At 39.4% G+C, this 17,121-nt stretch overlaps 1 protein-coding gene across 1 annotated transcript in view; it reads right to left on the reverse strand.

The window, feature by feature from the left end:
- Positions 1–17,121, reverse strand: part of LOC147334066 (uncharacterized) — a 27,767-nt gene continuing 10,646 nt past the window's right edge. Inside the window, exons 3-4 of the mRNA XM_086286496.1 lie at positions 11,301–16,480; positions 1–10,278 (exon numbers count right to left, since the gene is read on the reverse strand). Of these exons, the coding sequence (XP_086142622.1) occupies positions 14,732–16,480 (1,749 nt within the window). The 3' untranslated portion in view covers positions 1–10,278; positions 11,301–14,731. The remainder of the gene's footprint in view (positions 10,279–11,300; positions 16,481–17,121) is intronic.

Raw genomic sequence — 17,121 nt, forward strand, 5'->3', positions numbered from 1 at the left:
GGCAGATGGACACTGTATGCAGACAGCCTCAGATCTCAAAATGGTGGAGCATTGATCAAACTCTTATAGCCTCTAGTGGCCCCCACCTTATCATAAAAGCCTAAACATTCACATGCTTTCTCTCACACGGCGCCTAAGCTACGACCTTGGCTCCCCGTTTATCTGCTCCTGCTGAGATGGGGCAGAAAACTCCAGCATGTTCTGTTCTCTTCTAATCAGACAAATAAGGCGATGACTTTCTGCAAACAGTATTTCTTATAACATCATAAAACAATATCATTCATCCACAATAAATCAGCAGTCTAATGTAATGCAAATCAGTTTAACTAACGCAATAGTTATCAGCTTCTTCTAATTCAGGAGAATAATGCAAACTAAAACTACATAATAATTCACAATCTTTAATTAGGGGTATAACATGGCATAAAATAATATTATAATTTAACAATCACTAACAAATATAAAAATATAGTCCAAACAGGTAAGGTGTAATTGTATTATCAGCCATAGTGCTTGGTCTGTTTGTCCGATGTAAATCAATTGCAGTTAGAGGCTACATTAATTTCCCCTCTGTAAGCACTTATTGAAATTATCTGAGCATTACAAGTACATATTTGCTTACTCTGTATGCTCAAATGTGACCCGTTATAGCCAACAGAAAAAAAGCGGAGGCCCGAAAAACAGGTGGGGGTCCTCCACCACCACCACTCACAGAGGCTGAGCAGTTGGCTTCCACATTTGTGATAATGTTGGCAGCATCACATATGATCTTCACAGTGCAGAGAACACAAATTAGCATCCATTACTATAATGAAATAATTTGTTAGTTTGAAATGCTACAGGGAACTATGTACCTGTACATTAATGCTGTGGAAAGACTTCCTGTTCACATAGTCTCCTTCATTTACTGAAGGAGCAATGACTGGAATGTGAGTGCCATCTATACAGCCAATCACGCCTGGGAACCGTGAGAATAAATGTAAAATTTAAGTAGTAGTTCAAATATCACCACATCATGAATTAAGTTTCGTTCATCCTGATACCTGCAATTTTGTGGCATCCCTCTTTGATGAATCTTGTGGGTCTATGACCGGGGAACACCACAAACGAGTACAGGAGACGTTTCAGTGCAACTGTAACATTCCTGACTGCCCGACAGACGGTAGCCTTGGAAACGTGCTCAGCGTCACCAATATTATACAGAAAGCTCCCGTTTGCAAAAAACCGAAGTGCAATACAAATAATATGTACAGAACTGAGAGAATGTCCGCGATGTGTCACATGAGCAATATTAGGCCTGAGGATGTTATTCAAATAAATTATAGATTGTGCTGAAAAACGGTAACGTTCACACAGGAGATCATCAGGAAATGATAAAATGTCCGAACGCGCTCTAATCACTCTCTCCCGGCGGAGAGCTCTGCGGAGAATTTGGGCTTCAACATCTACTGGCTCTTCAAGGAAGGAGCATGCCATGTCTGACACTTCCTACAGTCAGGTTTCTGACAAAGAGGCGGAGAAGGTCAGGGTTAGTTGAAGTAAACCTGCTAGGGGCAGTGGCGTGTCCAGCGGGGTGGCCTGGGGGGGCACAGGCCACCCCCCCAACCAGACCGGCCACCCCAGGTGCCACCCCAAAGGCAAAACAATAAAATTCAATCAAATATCAAATGTCCGATTATGTTTTCACGGTGAAGCTCAGATATCCGACTGTAAGTGAATGCAGCATCGGCTTCTGTGCTATGTGCATCACGTTAGCAAAGGTAGGAGAGCCAAGCACGAAAGACGGCACTGCAGGAAACAATTTTTCGGTGAAAGAAAATGAGGACAGAATAAATGTCCCGGTAAGTAATATTAAGTTTGCTGAGTTTAGTAAACTTCGGTGAAATTAGAATACCAAGGAAAAAATAACACTTAAAGAATTATTGCAGCCATGGAATATATCAGACAGTATGCTACTGAGGGCAGCTAACATAAGAGTTATGAGTTATAAGATATAATCTAAGTCGTAACATTGCTGTATGGAGTTGCAGGTTAACATAACTGGACTGGCCATCGGGCATACCGGGCATATGCCCGGTGACTTATTTTTTATTTATTTTTGTAAGGGCATGAACAATGAGAGGTGGTGGATTGGCCAGATGCAGGTCGATGTGTAAAAATAACTCAGGTGTTTGGTGGTGGCTATGGCGGGGCTTCCACAGAGGCCAGCAGGTGGATGAGGGAAGGGGAGGCAGGAGAAGAGACCCGAGGCAGCCGCCGGTCCTAGTGTCAGGTGAACTGAACTTCAGGTAAGAAGTTATGACCTGCAGTCTATCTGGGTCAGATATAAACCAAGTTTAGGTGGAGTTTATTTTCGTTGTGCTGACTTTTTACCGTCAGTTGCAATAACTCATACTGCGTTCTAGCCAGCTTGACGGAGTTTTTATACAGCTGGGTGGGTGCTATGATGTTACTGATAGTGAACTTTATTTTATTCATAAGGTTAGTTAGTAGAGTTGCCAACGGCTCCTTAAAAAATGGAATGGTCCCTCAATCAGAGAAAATATTACACGTTTCGTATTGAGCTGAGAAGAGACGCAGTTTGTCCCGAACTTTAGCTAGAATGGAAAAAGACACAAAGCTGGAGTTATTCTGTGTTTACGCTGCACAGCTGTCTCTTCTTCTCTCATTCTCCCCCCTCCCTCTCCTGTTTCTACTTCAATCATGAAACTGATCAATGATCAGCTGATCGGCTTTTCTCTCTTGTTTATTTATCGCCCACTTTGCACCAGAAAGAGAAAACCAGCGGATGTCGCGCTAAACAACAGCAGCACGTTTAAGCTTGATCAGCTGTTGTTAGAATTTATTTAATATTAATTTTTAATATCAGCTGATGTTTGCTGGAGCCACAGCTGTAAAGCTGCTGGTCATGATGTCAGTTTGGATATGTGGTGAGAGGGAAACATGAAGATGAAACCAGGAGATGTCCTTACTGAATCATCAGAGCTGTGATGGAGAAACAGGTTTACCTTTTAGGTGACATGAATGAGTTGAAGGGAAGTTATGAACTGTTTCTGAGAGAAAAATAACACCAGGATCCTTTTCTAAGTAGCTGACAGCTGGTAACTGTGCAGGGGCGGGTCTAGCAAAGTGTTGCCAGGGGGGCAGGTAGGGCATTAACAGGGAGAGGTGGGGCACTAAGAAATACTTTTCCTTCTTATTCTCATTTAAAATATCTAGCTTTTATTAAATAATTATCTAAATCTTACAACCAAAGTTTTTATCTGACATAAATGTATAGAAATCATACATATACCAACAAGACGGTGTACATATGGAAAAGATATATATAAATTTTATAAAGTTTGTAAATGTCTTGTGTGAAACTTGTATGAAAAGCATACAAGAGTAAAAACAGATATAAGATCCCTTGAAAGATTATATAATGAATCTTGTATGTTTTGGATACTTACTAAAACAATATATGAAAGTAATGAGAAAGTGGCCACTTTCATGAGTTAAGTCATATAAGTTTTTACTATTTCTTTTCCATATGGGACTGTCACAACAGCATTTGTTTTCATTCAAAGTCTTTATGGCTTTACTACCTGGTGGGCCGGTCTGTAGTCAAAATGCCAGATTTTCTGTCCCAGTCCAGCCCTGCAGGTTAATACTGGCAGTGTCACCATGCCAGCTGACTGTATTTCATCATCAGCCAGTGTTGTTCTTGATCAATATTACCAAAGTTTACCATAAGGCAGCATAGAAAGTATTTACTTGCTTTCAGGTTTTATTCAAATGTTAGTCTTTTCATTTGTTTCCCCACTTTTTTCCTGTTTCAAAATCAAACACCAGTTTGTGAGAAGATTATCTTCTTTTTTTAATAGGCAGATAAAGTTTTGCATTGGAATGGCTAATTTGTCAATTGTTTGTTACAAATGTTCGTATTTTAATATTCAAAAATGTTTTTGCCCAAAACATATGTGCACTATATGTCAGTAAAAACACTATGCAAATATTGCTGTCCTTGACTGCTGAATAAACACTGACTGATTGTATCTCTTGTACTTTATCAACACAGTATCTAAAAACTTTGCACCGTAGTGGTTAAAATCTCATTCTAATAAGAGTTAAAAGCGCATTCGGTTATTAGGTTTATAGGATTATTGAATTATGGTTAACGGTTGGTAGAATTTTTTTTAAACATTATCTGCCAATTACATCTGCCACCCTTCTCCAAATCTGTGCCCCTACCTGGCCCCCCCAACAAAAATTTTCTAGACACGCCACTGGCTAGGGGGCAGGTTAGCTTCACGGAGTGTGTCGTCATAGTAACTCACTCAGAATTAATTTAAACTCGCTTTGTGAAACCGGAAACCCAGAGTTTTCGTTCACTCAGGGTATACTTACTCAGAGTTTGCACTAAACCGGCTTCCTGAAATAGGGCCCAGGACGGATTGTAGGGTAGCAAACATCGTCGGAAAACATGTTTTCAACACTGCAGGTTACCTGGTGTGTAATGTTCTTATTCCTCTATGAATAAAACATCAAGAATTGCTCCTGTTGCTAGCTTCAGCTAGCTGTTTATTATTCTTTCTACCACGATCACTTCTTCTTCTATTCTGTATATCTTATTGATTCCAGAGCGCCCCTTGTGGGTAGCTTCAACAATAGCAACTATCATTACATGGTGTAATGCTTTTCAGCTAAAAAGAAACATGATCTGACTCCTACCTAACTATATAAAGAGTAACTGAAGGTTAAATGCAGCCAACATGTCCTGTTTTCAGCCAGGCACTTACACCTCCGCTCAGCTGCGTCTCAGCCACCATCGCTCTGACAGCCAGGATGCTAGAGCCAGCGAGGCGAGCTGGAACAAACCATTTTGGGAGGGGGGGAGGTTATCTATACTTTTGTTGCTAAAGTGTTACGTCTCAACCAAGTACTGTATGCTTGTTATATTTTTAGTAGTGTGTCACACAAACAGCAAATATTGTCAAAAAAGTAAGAAATCTTTGCGGGTGATTTGATTCATTTTGGGGGTGCTGAATGAGACGCAGACCTTCACAATAAAACAGGAAACAAGAGATCCCTCTAGGTCGCAGACTAGACACAGAACTAAATACAAATACAGGCCATTTACCACTATAAATACATTTTACTTACTAACTATAAAAGAACAAACTGAGAAAATATTCAACTACTACTAGAGAATTATCTTGATTTTTTATAACAAGTTGAACAAATAAAAACACTTTTTCACCATGTCAGTGGCTGCTGGTTTGTTTCCAAACACAAACATCCTGCACTGAAGGTCAGACACTGAATGATGTGCCAGCTGTTATCAGGCTGAGGTTGTGGTTTAATCTTTATTTTCATGTCAATTCAATAACCAAACCACAACAAAATAAAATTTCTGTCCCACGCCTTCATCCTGTACATCAATGATATATGTAAAAAATCTGAGATTTTACAGTTTACACTTTATTTGTGGATGATATAATATTTTCTGTACTGGAGAGAATTTACAGCAGCTTTTGGGAATTGTCATAAGTACTGCATAGGTACAGAATTGCCTATGAAAAAAAATGTTGACACCAGTTGACATGATAGTCAGTCACATTAAAATGTAAATAAAAAGTAGAAAAATAATCCTAAAAATGGTAAATGGCCTGTATTTGTATAGCGCTTTAGTACTCCCTAAGGCTTTACACATTCAGTCATCCACACATTCACACACAGGTGATGGCAAGCTACAATGTAGCCACAGCTGCCCTGGGGCGCACTGACAGAGTTCCTAAAAGCAGATGGCACCACATCACATTTACTGTCACTCATCTGAGAAAGAAAGTGTAACAACACTCAAAAGTATATGAAACACACAAGTTACAACTGAGCAAGATTTCAATTTTAGATAAAGAAGCAAAAATACAATTTAATGTTGTAACTTTGATGTTCACCTTCATTCTAACCTCATAAGAGGAAAAGGAAGAGAAAATGTATCACATTTGACATTAACACCATCCTCCCTCATGGTTTACATATGGCCACTAGAGGGAAATGTTGTGCTTTAAACACTAACATGGTTACAAACAGATCATCAGTGTTCTGTCATTTCTCCCACTGTGACCCAAAAATCAGGGTCAGTAGGCCATGTTGTTGTACATGTTGTATTATGTATTAGAAACACATGTGCAGGACAGAGAAGAGAGGATGCACAGGTGATCCTTTCCAGAAGCTTCTTTAATGTATCAAAGAGGTGTGACACACAGGTACAGCATACAACCTTGGAGGGAGAAAGGAAGACTCTTTAAACAGCGTGTCAAACTGTCTGTCTTTCAAGGTCTGTAACTTTGGTTCATACTGTCAATTTAAAGTGAGCATAAAATCAAATGTGAAGAACACTGTAACACTTTGTTTCCTTCACTCCTCTCCTTACATCTCCAGTTAGTGGTTCCCGAACCTTTTTTTTTTCTTGGCCCCCTTTATTTTACAAGAAAAAATGCCTCTCTGTGCTAAATGGGTTTAAAAACATAAAAAACTGTAGGATACTGTTTGTCATTGATTTGAACCGGGGGAACAAATCGTGGCAGGATCAGCCTGATATTATTTGTATCCCACTGTAACTTTACTGTATAAAGAGCTAACATCTCCAAAATGTCAGGAGTAGTTAGTCATTACAACAAGTGTTTGTGAACTAAAAATCAAGAATGTGGGATACTGTTTGTCTGTGATTTGGATAGCCCAGCATGTGCTCCCGACGAAGGGAAAACCAATTCTACAGGGGAGACCTACCTTGGCACTTGTGCAGGTGATCCAGGAGAGACAAACAACTGCTGTCTAAGCGAAAACCTGTAGTGATCCTGTATGTGTCAGAAGTATCAGAACATTTGAGACATTTTTTTCTAAACACTTTGTCTCTGTGGGTTTTAACCCCAAAACATGCTGCACCAAAAATTGGTCTTTTTGTCTCTGTCACAGCTGAATTACAGATGTAAGTCCACACAGACTCCAGCCAGCCTAGTGTCTCCTTCACACACACTGAAACAATATGAAAATGGTTTTGTTAGTAACATGTAAAGCAGAGTTGTTTATTCGTCTTTATCTCAGAGACAGTTTAGTTTCTAACAATTAAATGTTACAAGAAACACGAAAAAAACAACAAACATCAAAGTGGAGCAGAGTGACACTGTTACAGCAGAGATACAGGTTCTGTAGTTCTGCTGATCTGACTCTTATTTTGTCATAAAATGTTTTTGTTATTTTCAGTGAATAACAGAATCTGAGTTTCAAACTTGACTCAATGGGATTTAAATAAAGTTTCCAGTAAAGCTGAAAATGACAGATGATGGTAACAGATCTTGCCGACCCTCCAAATGCGCAACACCAAAAAGAGATGATTAAAAGTGTTTCTATACGCTGCTGTTCTTTAACCAGCTCCATGGAATAAAATCAAGTCCTGATAACTGAATTTATTATTCAGAATATACAAGAGAAGGACTTTATTAGACTCTGAGTGACCCCACCCAGTCTCTACACACGGGGAAACTGAACCAGTATGAAAGAAACTCTGCTGCAAACTGTTTGTCTCACAGGAATCGCCCATGGTAAGCAGAAGCTTGTAAAACGTTGCTTATGTAATCAGCCTAGAACTAGACTTGTAGTCAAGACCGCCTAATCCGAGACCAAGACAAGACCGAGACCAGAGGGTATCTAGACCAAGACAAGACCAAGACCAAGTTGAGATGAGACTGAGACCAAGACCGAGACAATGCTGCTATGTTTACGGGTGTCAGGTATATTTATGTGTTTTTGCTTTCGCACAGCCCTCCTCACCGCTGTTTACTGTGTCACTCACTTACTGAGAGGACAGACAGATGCTCCACTTGACTGTCGCGTCTCTCACCCTCTCGGTTTTTCACATAATGATATTATCCTATATCCTCGCATGTGATTGGCCACAATATGGTGGGATTGGAGCCCAACTGAGCCACTGTATGAGAGCTGAGCATCAAAAGGAAATTAAGTGAGGGTAGAAATGACTGAAAGATTATTAGGCTCTGTTTTGAGTTTTGTTCAAAAAAGAATGACTTCATATAGGAAAAAATAAATATCACCTTAAACTAGTTTTTAATCAAGCAGCAAGGCAGAACAAAGTCGGGCTGTATCAAGACACAGTGACTAAACTCCAATTCAACCAGACCCAGAACTGATCCGGAATTAAAACAGGACTACACCAGTTCAAAATCAGGACTACTTAGAACTTAACCAAAACCCAACCAGAATCAAAACTAGATGATAGTAGCACTAAAAATCATCATAGACCTGCACTACACTTATTTTTTAATTATACCAAAGTCCACTATTTAGATTGAGAAAAGTTTATATAATTATTTAGCCTTGTTGTGCAAACAAGCCTGCAGAACTTAATAAATATAGAATTTGAAAAGTAACAAATGGTATCTAAAAAGAAACACTAGGTACTGGATACATGTTCTGATGAGTTTTGGCAAACAACCATTTGACTAACATGTGTGTCTCACCTGCTCTTGTTCCATCTCTGTTCTTTCCTCATTCTCCATCTCCCTCTCTGCTCCTCTCTCTCCCTCTTTGTGCTGACAATCAAGCCAAACACCAACATCATCAAATATACAGTTGAAACCAGATATTTACACACTCTTCAGATAAAAACACAAACATTGTAACATCAAATCAGACTAAATGTTTATTTTTTTAGATTGATAAAAAACATTTGTTAACTTTTGTATTTTGTATTCAAAATTGAGCCACACTTATGGAGCTCCACAATCCTTTTCCTGGTGTTTTGGTTGACATCTCTTGATTTTCCCATGTCACAGAAACAGGCTCTGTGTTTTGCCTTATATGCATCCACAGGTGTGCCACCAATTTACTCACGTGGACTCTACTAACCTATCAGAAGCTTCTTCAGCTCAGAATGGAATCGTCTGGAGTTTTCTTATTAATTAACAATAAACTTAGTGTACATGTACTCCTAAATTTGATGAAAGTGATTAAAATAGACCGCTCCCTCTTTTTATTTTGACATTTAACTAATTCAAAAGATATTTCAACATTTATTTATCTAAAACAAAACAGGTTTACTCTAAATTCATGTTTAACAGTGAATTTTTTTTAAAATGTTTTCTCCATAAAGTATATGTAAACATCAGTATATTCACTGGTTTATAAAACATCAGTATATTCACTGGTTTATAAAACATCAGTATATTCACTGGTTTCAACTGTGAATATACTGCTGTGTATTGAAATTCCTCTTGTTTTGCATAGACTGAACAACATACAAAGCATAATATATAAAATAACATCTACCTGAGTTTTTTCTTTGAAAGAAGCTCCTTATGTCCATTTTTGTGTACATCAGTACACCATTGAAACCGATTTAGAGTTTGTTTAGCCGTGGAAATGTAAGCTAAGACTCTAAAAAATCAGCATTGTCGTTCGTCTTTTTATTTATCCATTTGTTGATTCACTTGAAGAGCAAGTAACGCAACCAAGTGATCAGTTTGATATCAATCTTTTGTGATACACCGTCATACGAATTCGTCAATACGAATGATTTGCTTTGGTACCTGGTCAAACTTAAGCTCTCCTCTGTAAACTCGCAGGCAGCAACTTCTCTCCCCTCACTCACATGTGTAAGTGCTGTTCTCAGTCGGCCCAAAATTCTGACTCTGCAGGAAATCCTTCTACCCTCTCCAATCTTAGAAGAGGTTTACAAGTTTGTGGACAAGGCTCAGCGGGCCCAACACTCTAAAGGAAAAGAAAGACAACGCAGAAAATTTCACACCTTGCTTTCAAAAACACATACTCCTCGTTCTGAACCTACACAACTCAGAGAAGAAAACACACCTGAAGACAGTCAGGAGAAATGGGTAAAGAACTTTTCAGACCGGAGTCTCACTGAACCTGAAAAGAGAGTTTTAGCCAAAGCAAGGGGGTAAATTTGGCATGGACGGAAGGGACATGTCCCCACCAATAATTTGATCTCTTTGAGTAAAGAAATCAAACCTGATAGAAGGAAAAAAATGATCTGTCAGCGTCTCATTCACCCAGCGGTGCAGAAACAGTTAAATTACGTTCTCTACTGGAGTCCTACCTCATGTGACAAATATGGCCTATGTGATTGGCTGTGCCTTTCAGGGAGCTCTGTTTAGCTTTAGCAGCGGCAAGCCTGCGCTGCGAGGACCTGCGAGGAGGAGAGGAGGATGGCAGCAAAAAGGAAGAACCTGGATATAAGAAAGTATTTTTCAAAGAAACCTGTAAGCAGAGATGGGCAGTAACGCGTTACTGTAATCTGATTACTTTTTTCAAGTAACGAGTAAAGTAAGGGATTACTATTGCAAAATCGGTAATTAGATTACCGTTACTTTCCCGTAGGAACGCTGCGTTACTGCGTCACTAAAACCGTGATTTTTTTGCGAGAATGTCTCATGACAGTGACGTAAGCAAGTGCGACGTTGGTGACAGCAGCTGTGTGCAGATCAACAATGGATAATATATCGAGTGCGGGAGAGAGTATGAGCGTGCAGCGTTTAAAGTGTGGAAGTACTGACCTTACTTTGAGTTTGATTCCATAAAAAGTGACAAAAACATTAGCGTCCATCGTGCGTGGGAAGAAAACGTCTTTTTACAGCGAAAAAAACCCCTAAACTTCCGAGCAAGCACCGAGTAGCTACGACGTGATGGGAAACTCACAGAGACACTCGCGCGGATTCTTCAACTGACCGCAGCACACCTACACCAGGGTAACCCTCCGCCTACCCTGCTCCTGCTTTACAGGTGAAAATAGAGCAAAAGGACCGCTGAGTCTTTGACTTTATTTATTTTCTGCTGTGTTTTACTTGCATCTGTTTGAAAGAGTGAGTGAAAACACAAAAAATATTTTATTTTATGTGCTGGAATGTGTAGAAAATAGGTTTAAATGTTAAACTAATTTATTCAAGTCAGAGAATGTTGCATATAATTAAATGTTTTGCTTGATGCATAAAGTTAAAAGATTAAAACTGATAAAACAAGTTAAAAAAAGAGACTTTTCCATTTGATTACATTTTGTATGATGGATTATGTAGAAAAAGTAGAATTGGGCTGAAAGATCTATCACTTTATCACCTCTTCAGGTTGTAAATCGTGTTTTTAAAAAGTAACTAAGTAACTAAGTAACTAAGTAATTAATTACTTTTGAAAATAAGTAATCAGTAAAGTAACGGGATTACTTTTTGGGGGGAGTAATCAGTAATTAGTTACTGATTACTTTTTTCAAGTAACTTGACCAACACTGCCTGTAAGTCACTTAAAGTCAAGTTCACTCATAAGATGTGTCCGTCATAATAACGTTACAGGCTATGCTAGGCCTTGGCCCACATCAGTCTAAAAGTGTATGTAACCATGAATAACGTATTTTGGACTAACTAACTGCACAACAGGCAGCACTATTAGTTATCTCAGTCTCAGAGTAGCATTTCTAATTTTGATTGAAACTTTCAGAGAAAACGGCTGCTTTGAGCAAGCCAGGATATTAGTTTACAGAGGCTGTACCATGTACACCAGGTGAGACTGGACAATATAGATGTATGCCAGCAGTTTATCTCAGTTAACGAGAGGAGAAGGCATGTGTTTGGCTCCTTCACATAGTGAACATACAGTTGTTGTGTCCATGTCTGTTGCTGTAACAGTAGTTCATGTTTAGAATAAAAAAATGCCAGCTCACTGATTTGATAGTGTGTCTTAAATGTTGCATAATTTTGCTGAGAGATCTTTTACTTTGTGGTAATCTTAGATGAGTAGTTTTATTGACAAAAACCACCAGATCATTCAGTTTTCCATTAGTGCTAATGTATAAGACATGTTTGTGCACTATAACTGAAGTAATACTTATTTTCCACCCTGATTTACGAATAAATTCTTTACAAATCCTACCATGTGGATTCATGGATTTATTTTTCACATTCTGTCTCTCACAGTTGAAGTGTACCTCTGGTGCAAATTACTGACCTCTGTCATCATTTTAGGTGGGGGAACATGCACAATCGGTGGCTGACTAAATACTTTTTTGCCCCACTGTATATTTCTCCTTTTATCACGAAGCCAAGGAAAAAATAGAAGAAAATAAAAGAAAAAGGGCAGGGTTTGGTGGTTGAATTATCCGTCCCCACCAATGCCAAAACTAAATCTACGACCTTGAGCCAAAGGACTCAATTTTGCCATTTCTCCACAACAGTTGCCCATAGTGGATGTCATCAGAGCCACAGAAACCACCATATGGATTAATAAATTATCACAGACAGAAGCAGAGCAAATCAGGATGAATGTCTCAGCCACTCTCTCAAGTGCCAAAGTCCCTCCGTCCAACCTCACAATACAGGAAAAGAAGGCCGTCACTTCCCCGAGCAAAGACCACATCATCACTATTTTACCAGCTGATAAGGGAGGATGCACCGTGGTCCTAAACACTACAATTACCACACAAAGATCACTACTCTCCTCAGTGACAACAATACCTATGGAGCCTTAAACCGAGACCCCACAAGCAGCTACAAAAAGAAAGTTATAGCTTGCCTCTACCTTGAAAAGGACAAAATGATTGACCGCCTTACATATCACCGCCTTTATCCAGGGGATGCTATTAACCCCGATTCTTTTGTCCCCATGATAGAACAGAGGACCTACGATCCGTTGATTCATTGATTACTTTTAAAAAACAGCTAAAAACTTACCTTTTTAAAATTGCTTTTTGTTAACTTTGTTTGTTTTTTGTCTTTTAATCTGTTATATCTGTAAAGCACTTTGTGATGTCTATCTAGAAATGTGCTATATAAATAAAATTTTACTTTACTTACTAGAGAAATCAGACTCATAGCGTGTTAAAACATTTATATTTCTTTTTATTTAATCATCTTCCGGAAGACAGAGACCCCTGCACAGCCCAAACACCAGTTGCAGGATCTCTAACATTAGAATCATAAACTGTGTTATTTTGGTACTTTATACGTCACAGTTTCGATACAAACATTGTTTATATGGCAAAGTTTCTCTATTCTGTCTGGCTTCCTGTATTTATTAATATGCTGTACAGCTCTACACTTCCTGTTTGCAGTCTGGCTGAGCACTTAGTTTATGAGTCAAAAGTGGCCTTGCTTTACAAACCTTCATGATTAAAGTGAATAAAACAATATAATGAGAAAATAAGGATACTAAGGATAATAATTACATGACAATGCGATACCCTGCATTTACGGACTTCCTAAAATCCACAAGGAAGGTGTCCAACTCAGACCTATAGTCAGCAGCATAAACTCTGCCACTTCAAATCTCCCATTTTTAAGTAAGATCATTGAAAAAGCAGTTTCTCAACAGCTCAGTTACTTCTTAAAACAGAATAATTGCTACAATGCCTTCCAGTCAGGTTTTAGACAGAACCACAGCACTGAAACTGCTCTGACCAAAGTGTTTAATGACATATGTCTGAATACAGACAGTGGAAAAATGTCAGTCTTAGTTTTACTGGATCTCAGTGCAGCATTTGATACAGTTGACCACAACATATTACTCAAACGACTGGAGAACTGGACAGGTCTTTCAGGAACTGTACTAAACTGGTTCAAAACATACTTAGAAAACAGGAAATACTTTGTATCAATAGGTAACTTCACATCTGAGCAGACAAGTATCACATGTGGAGTTCCCCAAGGTTCCATCTTGGGACCCCTTCTGTTTAACATTTACATGCTCTCACTGGCACAGATTATAAAGAACAACAAAATAAACTACCACAGCTATGCAGATGACACACACATATATATCACAATGTCATCAGGAGACAGAGGCCCTGTACAGGCTCTTGGTAAATGCATTGAGGAAATTAATGACTGGTTGTGCCACAATTTTCTCCAGCTAAACAAAAACAAAACTGAGGTAATAGTCTTTGGCACCAAAGAAAAACGATTACAGGTCACCAGAGAACTTCAATCTATACACCTAAAAACCACAAACCAGGCGAGAAATTTGGGTGTAATGATGGATGCAGACCTAAACTTAGAAAAACACGTTAAGACAATAACAAAGTCAGCTTACTATCACCTCAAGAATATATCAAGGATAAAAGATCTGATGTCTCACCAGGACCTGGAAAAACTAGTCCATGCATTCATCTTTAGTAGGCTTGATTACTTGTATGGTGTCTCTACTGTGTGGATTTGCTTATTCTTGTTCTTTAAGCTCATGTGCAGTGGTGACGGATGACCCACACTGGTCACAGATGTGCTTTTTGAACACACTGTGGAATAGTTCATGTATTTTTAATGCACTTGGTGTGTGGAAACCTCTCCCACATTCTTTGCAGTAGTTCATTTTGTCTCCAGTGTGTCTACGTTGATGTGGTTTTAGGTCCCGTTGATGATTGGAGGTTTTTCCACAAAAGTAACAGAGAAACGTTTTCCCACCACCACAGTGACAATAGGGTTGAGAACTGGATCCATCTGTGTTGCTCTGCTTCTAAACAATGACAGCGTAAGTGATCTCTACCAATGTCCAATTACGTTTTACTGTTTACATTAAAACACTCAGCATACCGAGTGAAAATGATTCTTCATTTTCCAAAACAGTTCATTCAGAATAACTCCATAGGTTTACTGATCAGACTTGTTCCAAACAATCAGGTTAAAATTACAAGATAAAAAATCAATACTTCCTCACAGTAACTGCACTTGTAGAGTTACTTTCTGGTGTGGATCTGTTGATGTTTTTTCAGGTAATGTGGAGATTTAAAAGTCTTCTCACACCGGTCACATTTATAAGGTCTCTCCTCAGTGTGGGTAAACATGTGTATTTGTAATTGTGCATCGGTTGTAAACAGTTTCCCACACTGATCACAGTAGGAAAGATCATTTCCAGTGTGAATGCGTAGGTGAATATTTCGGTACTTTTTTTCACTGAAAGTTTTTCCACAAAAGTCGCAGCTGTACGCCTTAATTCCAGAGTGGGTAACTAGATGCTTCTGTAAGTTTCGACTTTGACCAAAAGCTTTACCACACAAGTCACAGCTGTAAGGTTTAACTCCACTGTGGATGAGTTGGTGTTTTTTTAAGTCTCCAGCCCGGGTAAAAGACTTTCCACACAACTCACAGCTGTAAGGTTTAAATCCACTGTGGATGAGTTGGTGTTTTTTTAAGTCTCCAGCCCAGGCAAAAGACTTTCCACACAACTCACAGCTGTAAGGTTTAAATCCACTGTGGATGAGTTGGTGTTTTTCTAAGTCTCTGGCCCAGGTAAAAGATTTTCCACACATGTCACAGCTGTAAGGTTTAACTCCACTGTGGATGACTTGGTGTTTTTTTAAGCCTTCAGCCCGGGTAAAAGACTTTCCACACAAGTCACAGCTGTAAGATTTAACTCCACTGTGGATGACTTGGTGTTTTTTTAAGCCTTCAGCCCGGGTAAAAGACTTTCCGCAAAAGTCGCAGCTGTAAGATTTAACTCCACTGTGGACGACATGGTGTTTTTTTAAATCACCAGCCTGGGTAAAAGACTTTCCACACAAGTCACAGCTGTAAGATTTAACTCCACTGTGGATGAGTTGGTGTGTTTTTAAGTTTCTTTCCCGGGTAAACCACTTTCCACACAAGTCGCAGCTGTAAGGTTTAACTCCACTGTGGATGAGTTGGTGACTTTTTAAGGATCCAGCCTGGGTAAAAGACTTTCCACACAAGTCGCAGCTGTAAGGTTTAACTCCACTGTGGATGAGTTGGTGTCTTTTTATGGATCCAGCCTGGGTAAAAGACTTTCCACACAACTCACAGCTGTAAGATTTAACCCCACTGTGGATGATTCTGTGGTTTTTTAAGTCTACAGCCTGGGTAAAAGACTTTCCACAAAACTCACAGCTGAACGCTTTAACTCCACTGTGGATAAGTTGGTGTATTTTTAAGCCTCGAGCCCGGGTAAAAGACTTTCCACACAACTCACAGCTGTAAGGTTTAAATCCACTGTGGATGATTCTGTGGATTTTTAAGTTTCCAGCCTGCAGAAAAGATTTTCCACACAAGTCACAGCTGTAAGGTTTAAATCCACTGTGGATGCCTTGGTGTGTTTTTAAGTTTTGAGCCAGAGTAAAAGACTTTCCACACAAGTCACAGTTGTAAGGTTTAAATCCACTGTGGATGATTCTGTGTTTTTTTAAGTGTGCAGCCTGCACAAAAGATTTTCCACACAAGTCACAGCTGTAAGGTTTAACTCCACTGTGGATGACTTGGTGAGTTTTTAAGCTTCCAGCCTGGGTAAAAGACTTTCCACACAAGTCACAGCTGTAAGGTTTAACTCCACTGTGGATGACTTGGTGAGTTTTTAAGCTTCCAGCCTGGGTAAAAGACCTTCCACACTCATCACAGCTGTAGGTTTTCTCTCCCTTTCTTCTGTGAGGTTTGTCGGCCTCCTGAGAGCGCTGACTTCTTGCTCCATGTTGGTCCTGCAGTGAAAGAGATACAAACAGAGGCAGTGAGTGAAATGCAGTCCTGGGGCCCGTTCTTCGCACGTCACTTACTACATCCAAGATCAAATGACACATCCAAGACCAAATCATCGCGCTAACTCTGAGCTCGCTAATCCGGTTCTCCGAACACACCTGCTGTTGACGATTAGTACAGCTGGATGGCTGGCACAGCTGCCCTGGGGCAGACTGACAGAAGCCAGGCTGCCATATCGCGCCATCGGCCCCTCTGGCCAACACCAGTAGGCGGTAGGGTAGATTTATCATATCACACTATATTACCCAATATTATATTACATTATATTATATTATAATATGTTATATTATATCCCCTTTCACATTAGAGCCACAACAGGACCCACTAGAACATGGGAACAAGTAAAAGTGAAATATAAGAATATTCTACAGAATGGTAATATTTATCACTTATATTGCTTTTCGTCTCTTGGAAAGAGACCCTGAAATAATCTGTTTGTTTGTTCATAACAGCAACCAAGAAAAGGGCAGAGCAAAAAAAGACAGGTGGTGGTCCTGCACCCCCTCGTCAACAAGTTGGTTAAGTAAATAATACCCTCACGGGAATATCGATATCTCTCTATGAGCACACTGTCGCGCTGAGC

Source organism: Aulonocara sp. 'chitande type north' Nkhata Bay, linkage group LG3, assembly GCF_057382095.1.
Source record: "Aulonocara sp. 'chitande type north' Nkhata Bay isolate Kocher_YH1m ecotype deep benthic linkage group LG3, A_spYH_male_GT1.1, whole genome shotgun sequence".
Lineage (NCBI taxonomy): Eukaryota > Metazoa > Chordata > Actinopteri > Cichliformes > Cichlidae > Aulonocara > Aulonocara sp. 'chitande type north' Nkhata Bay.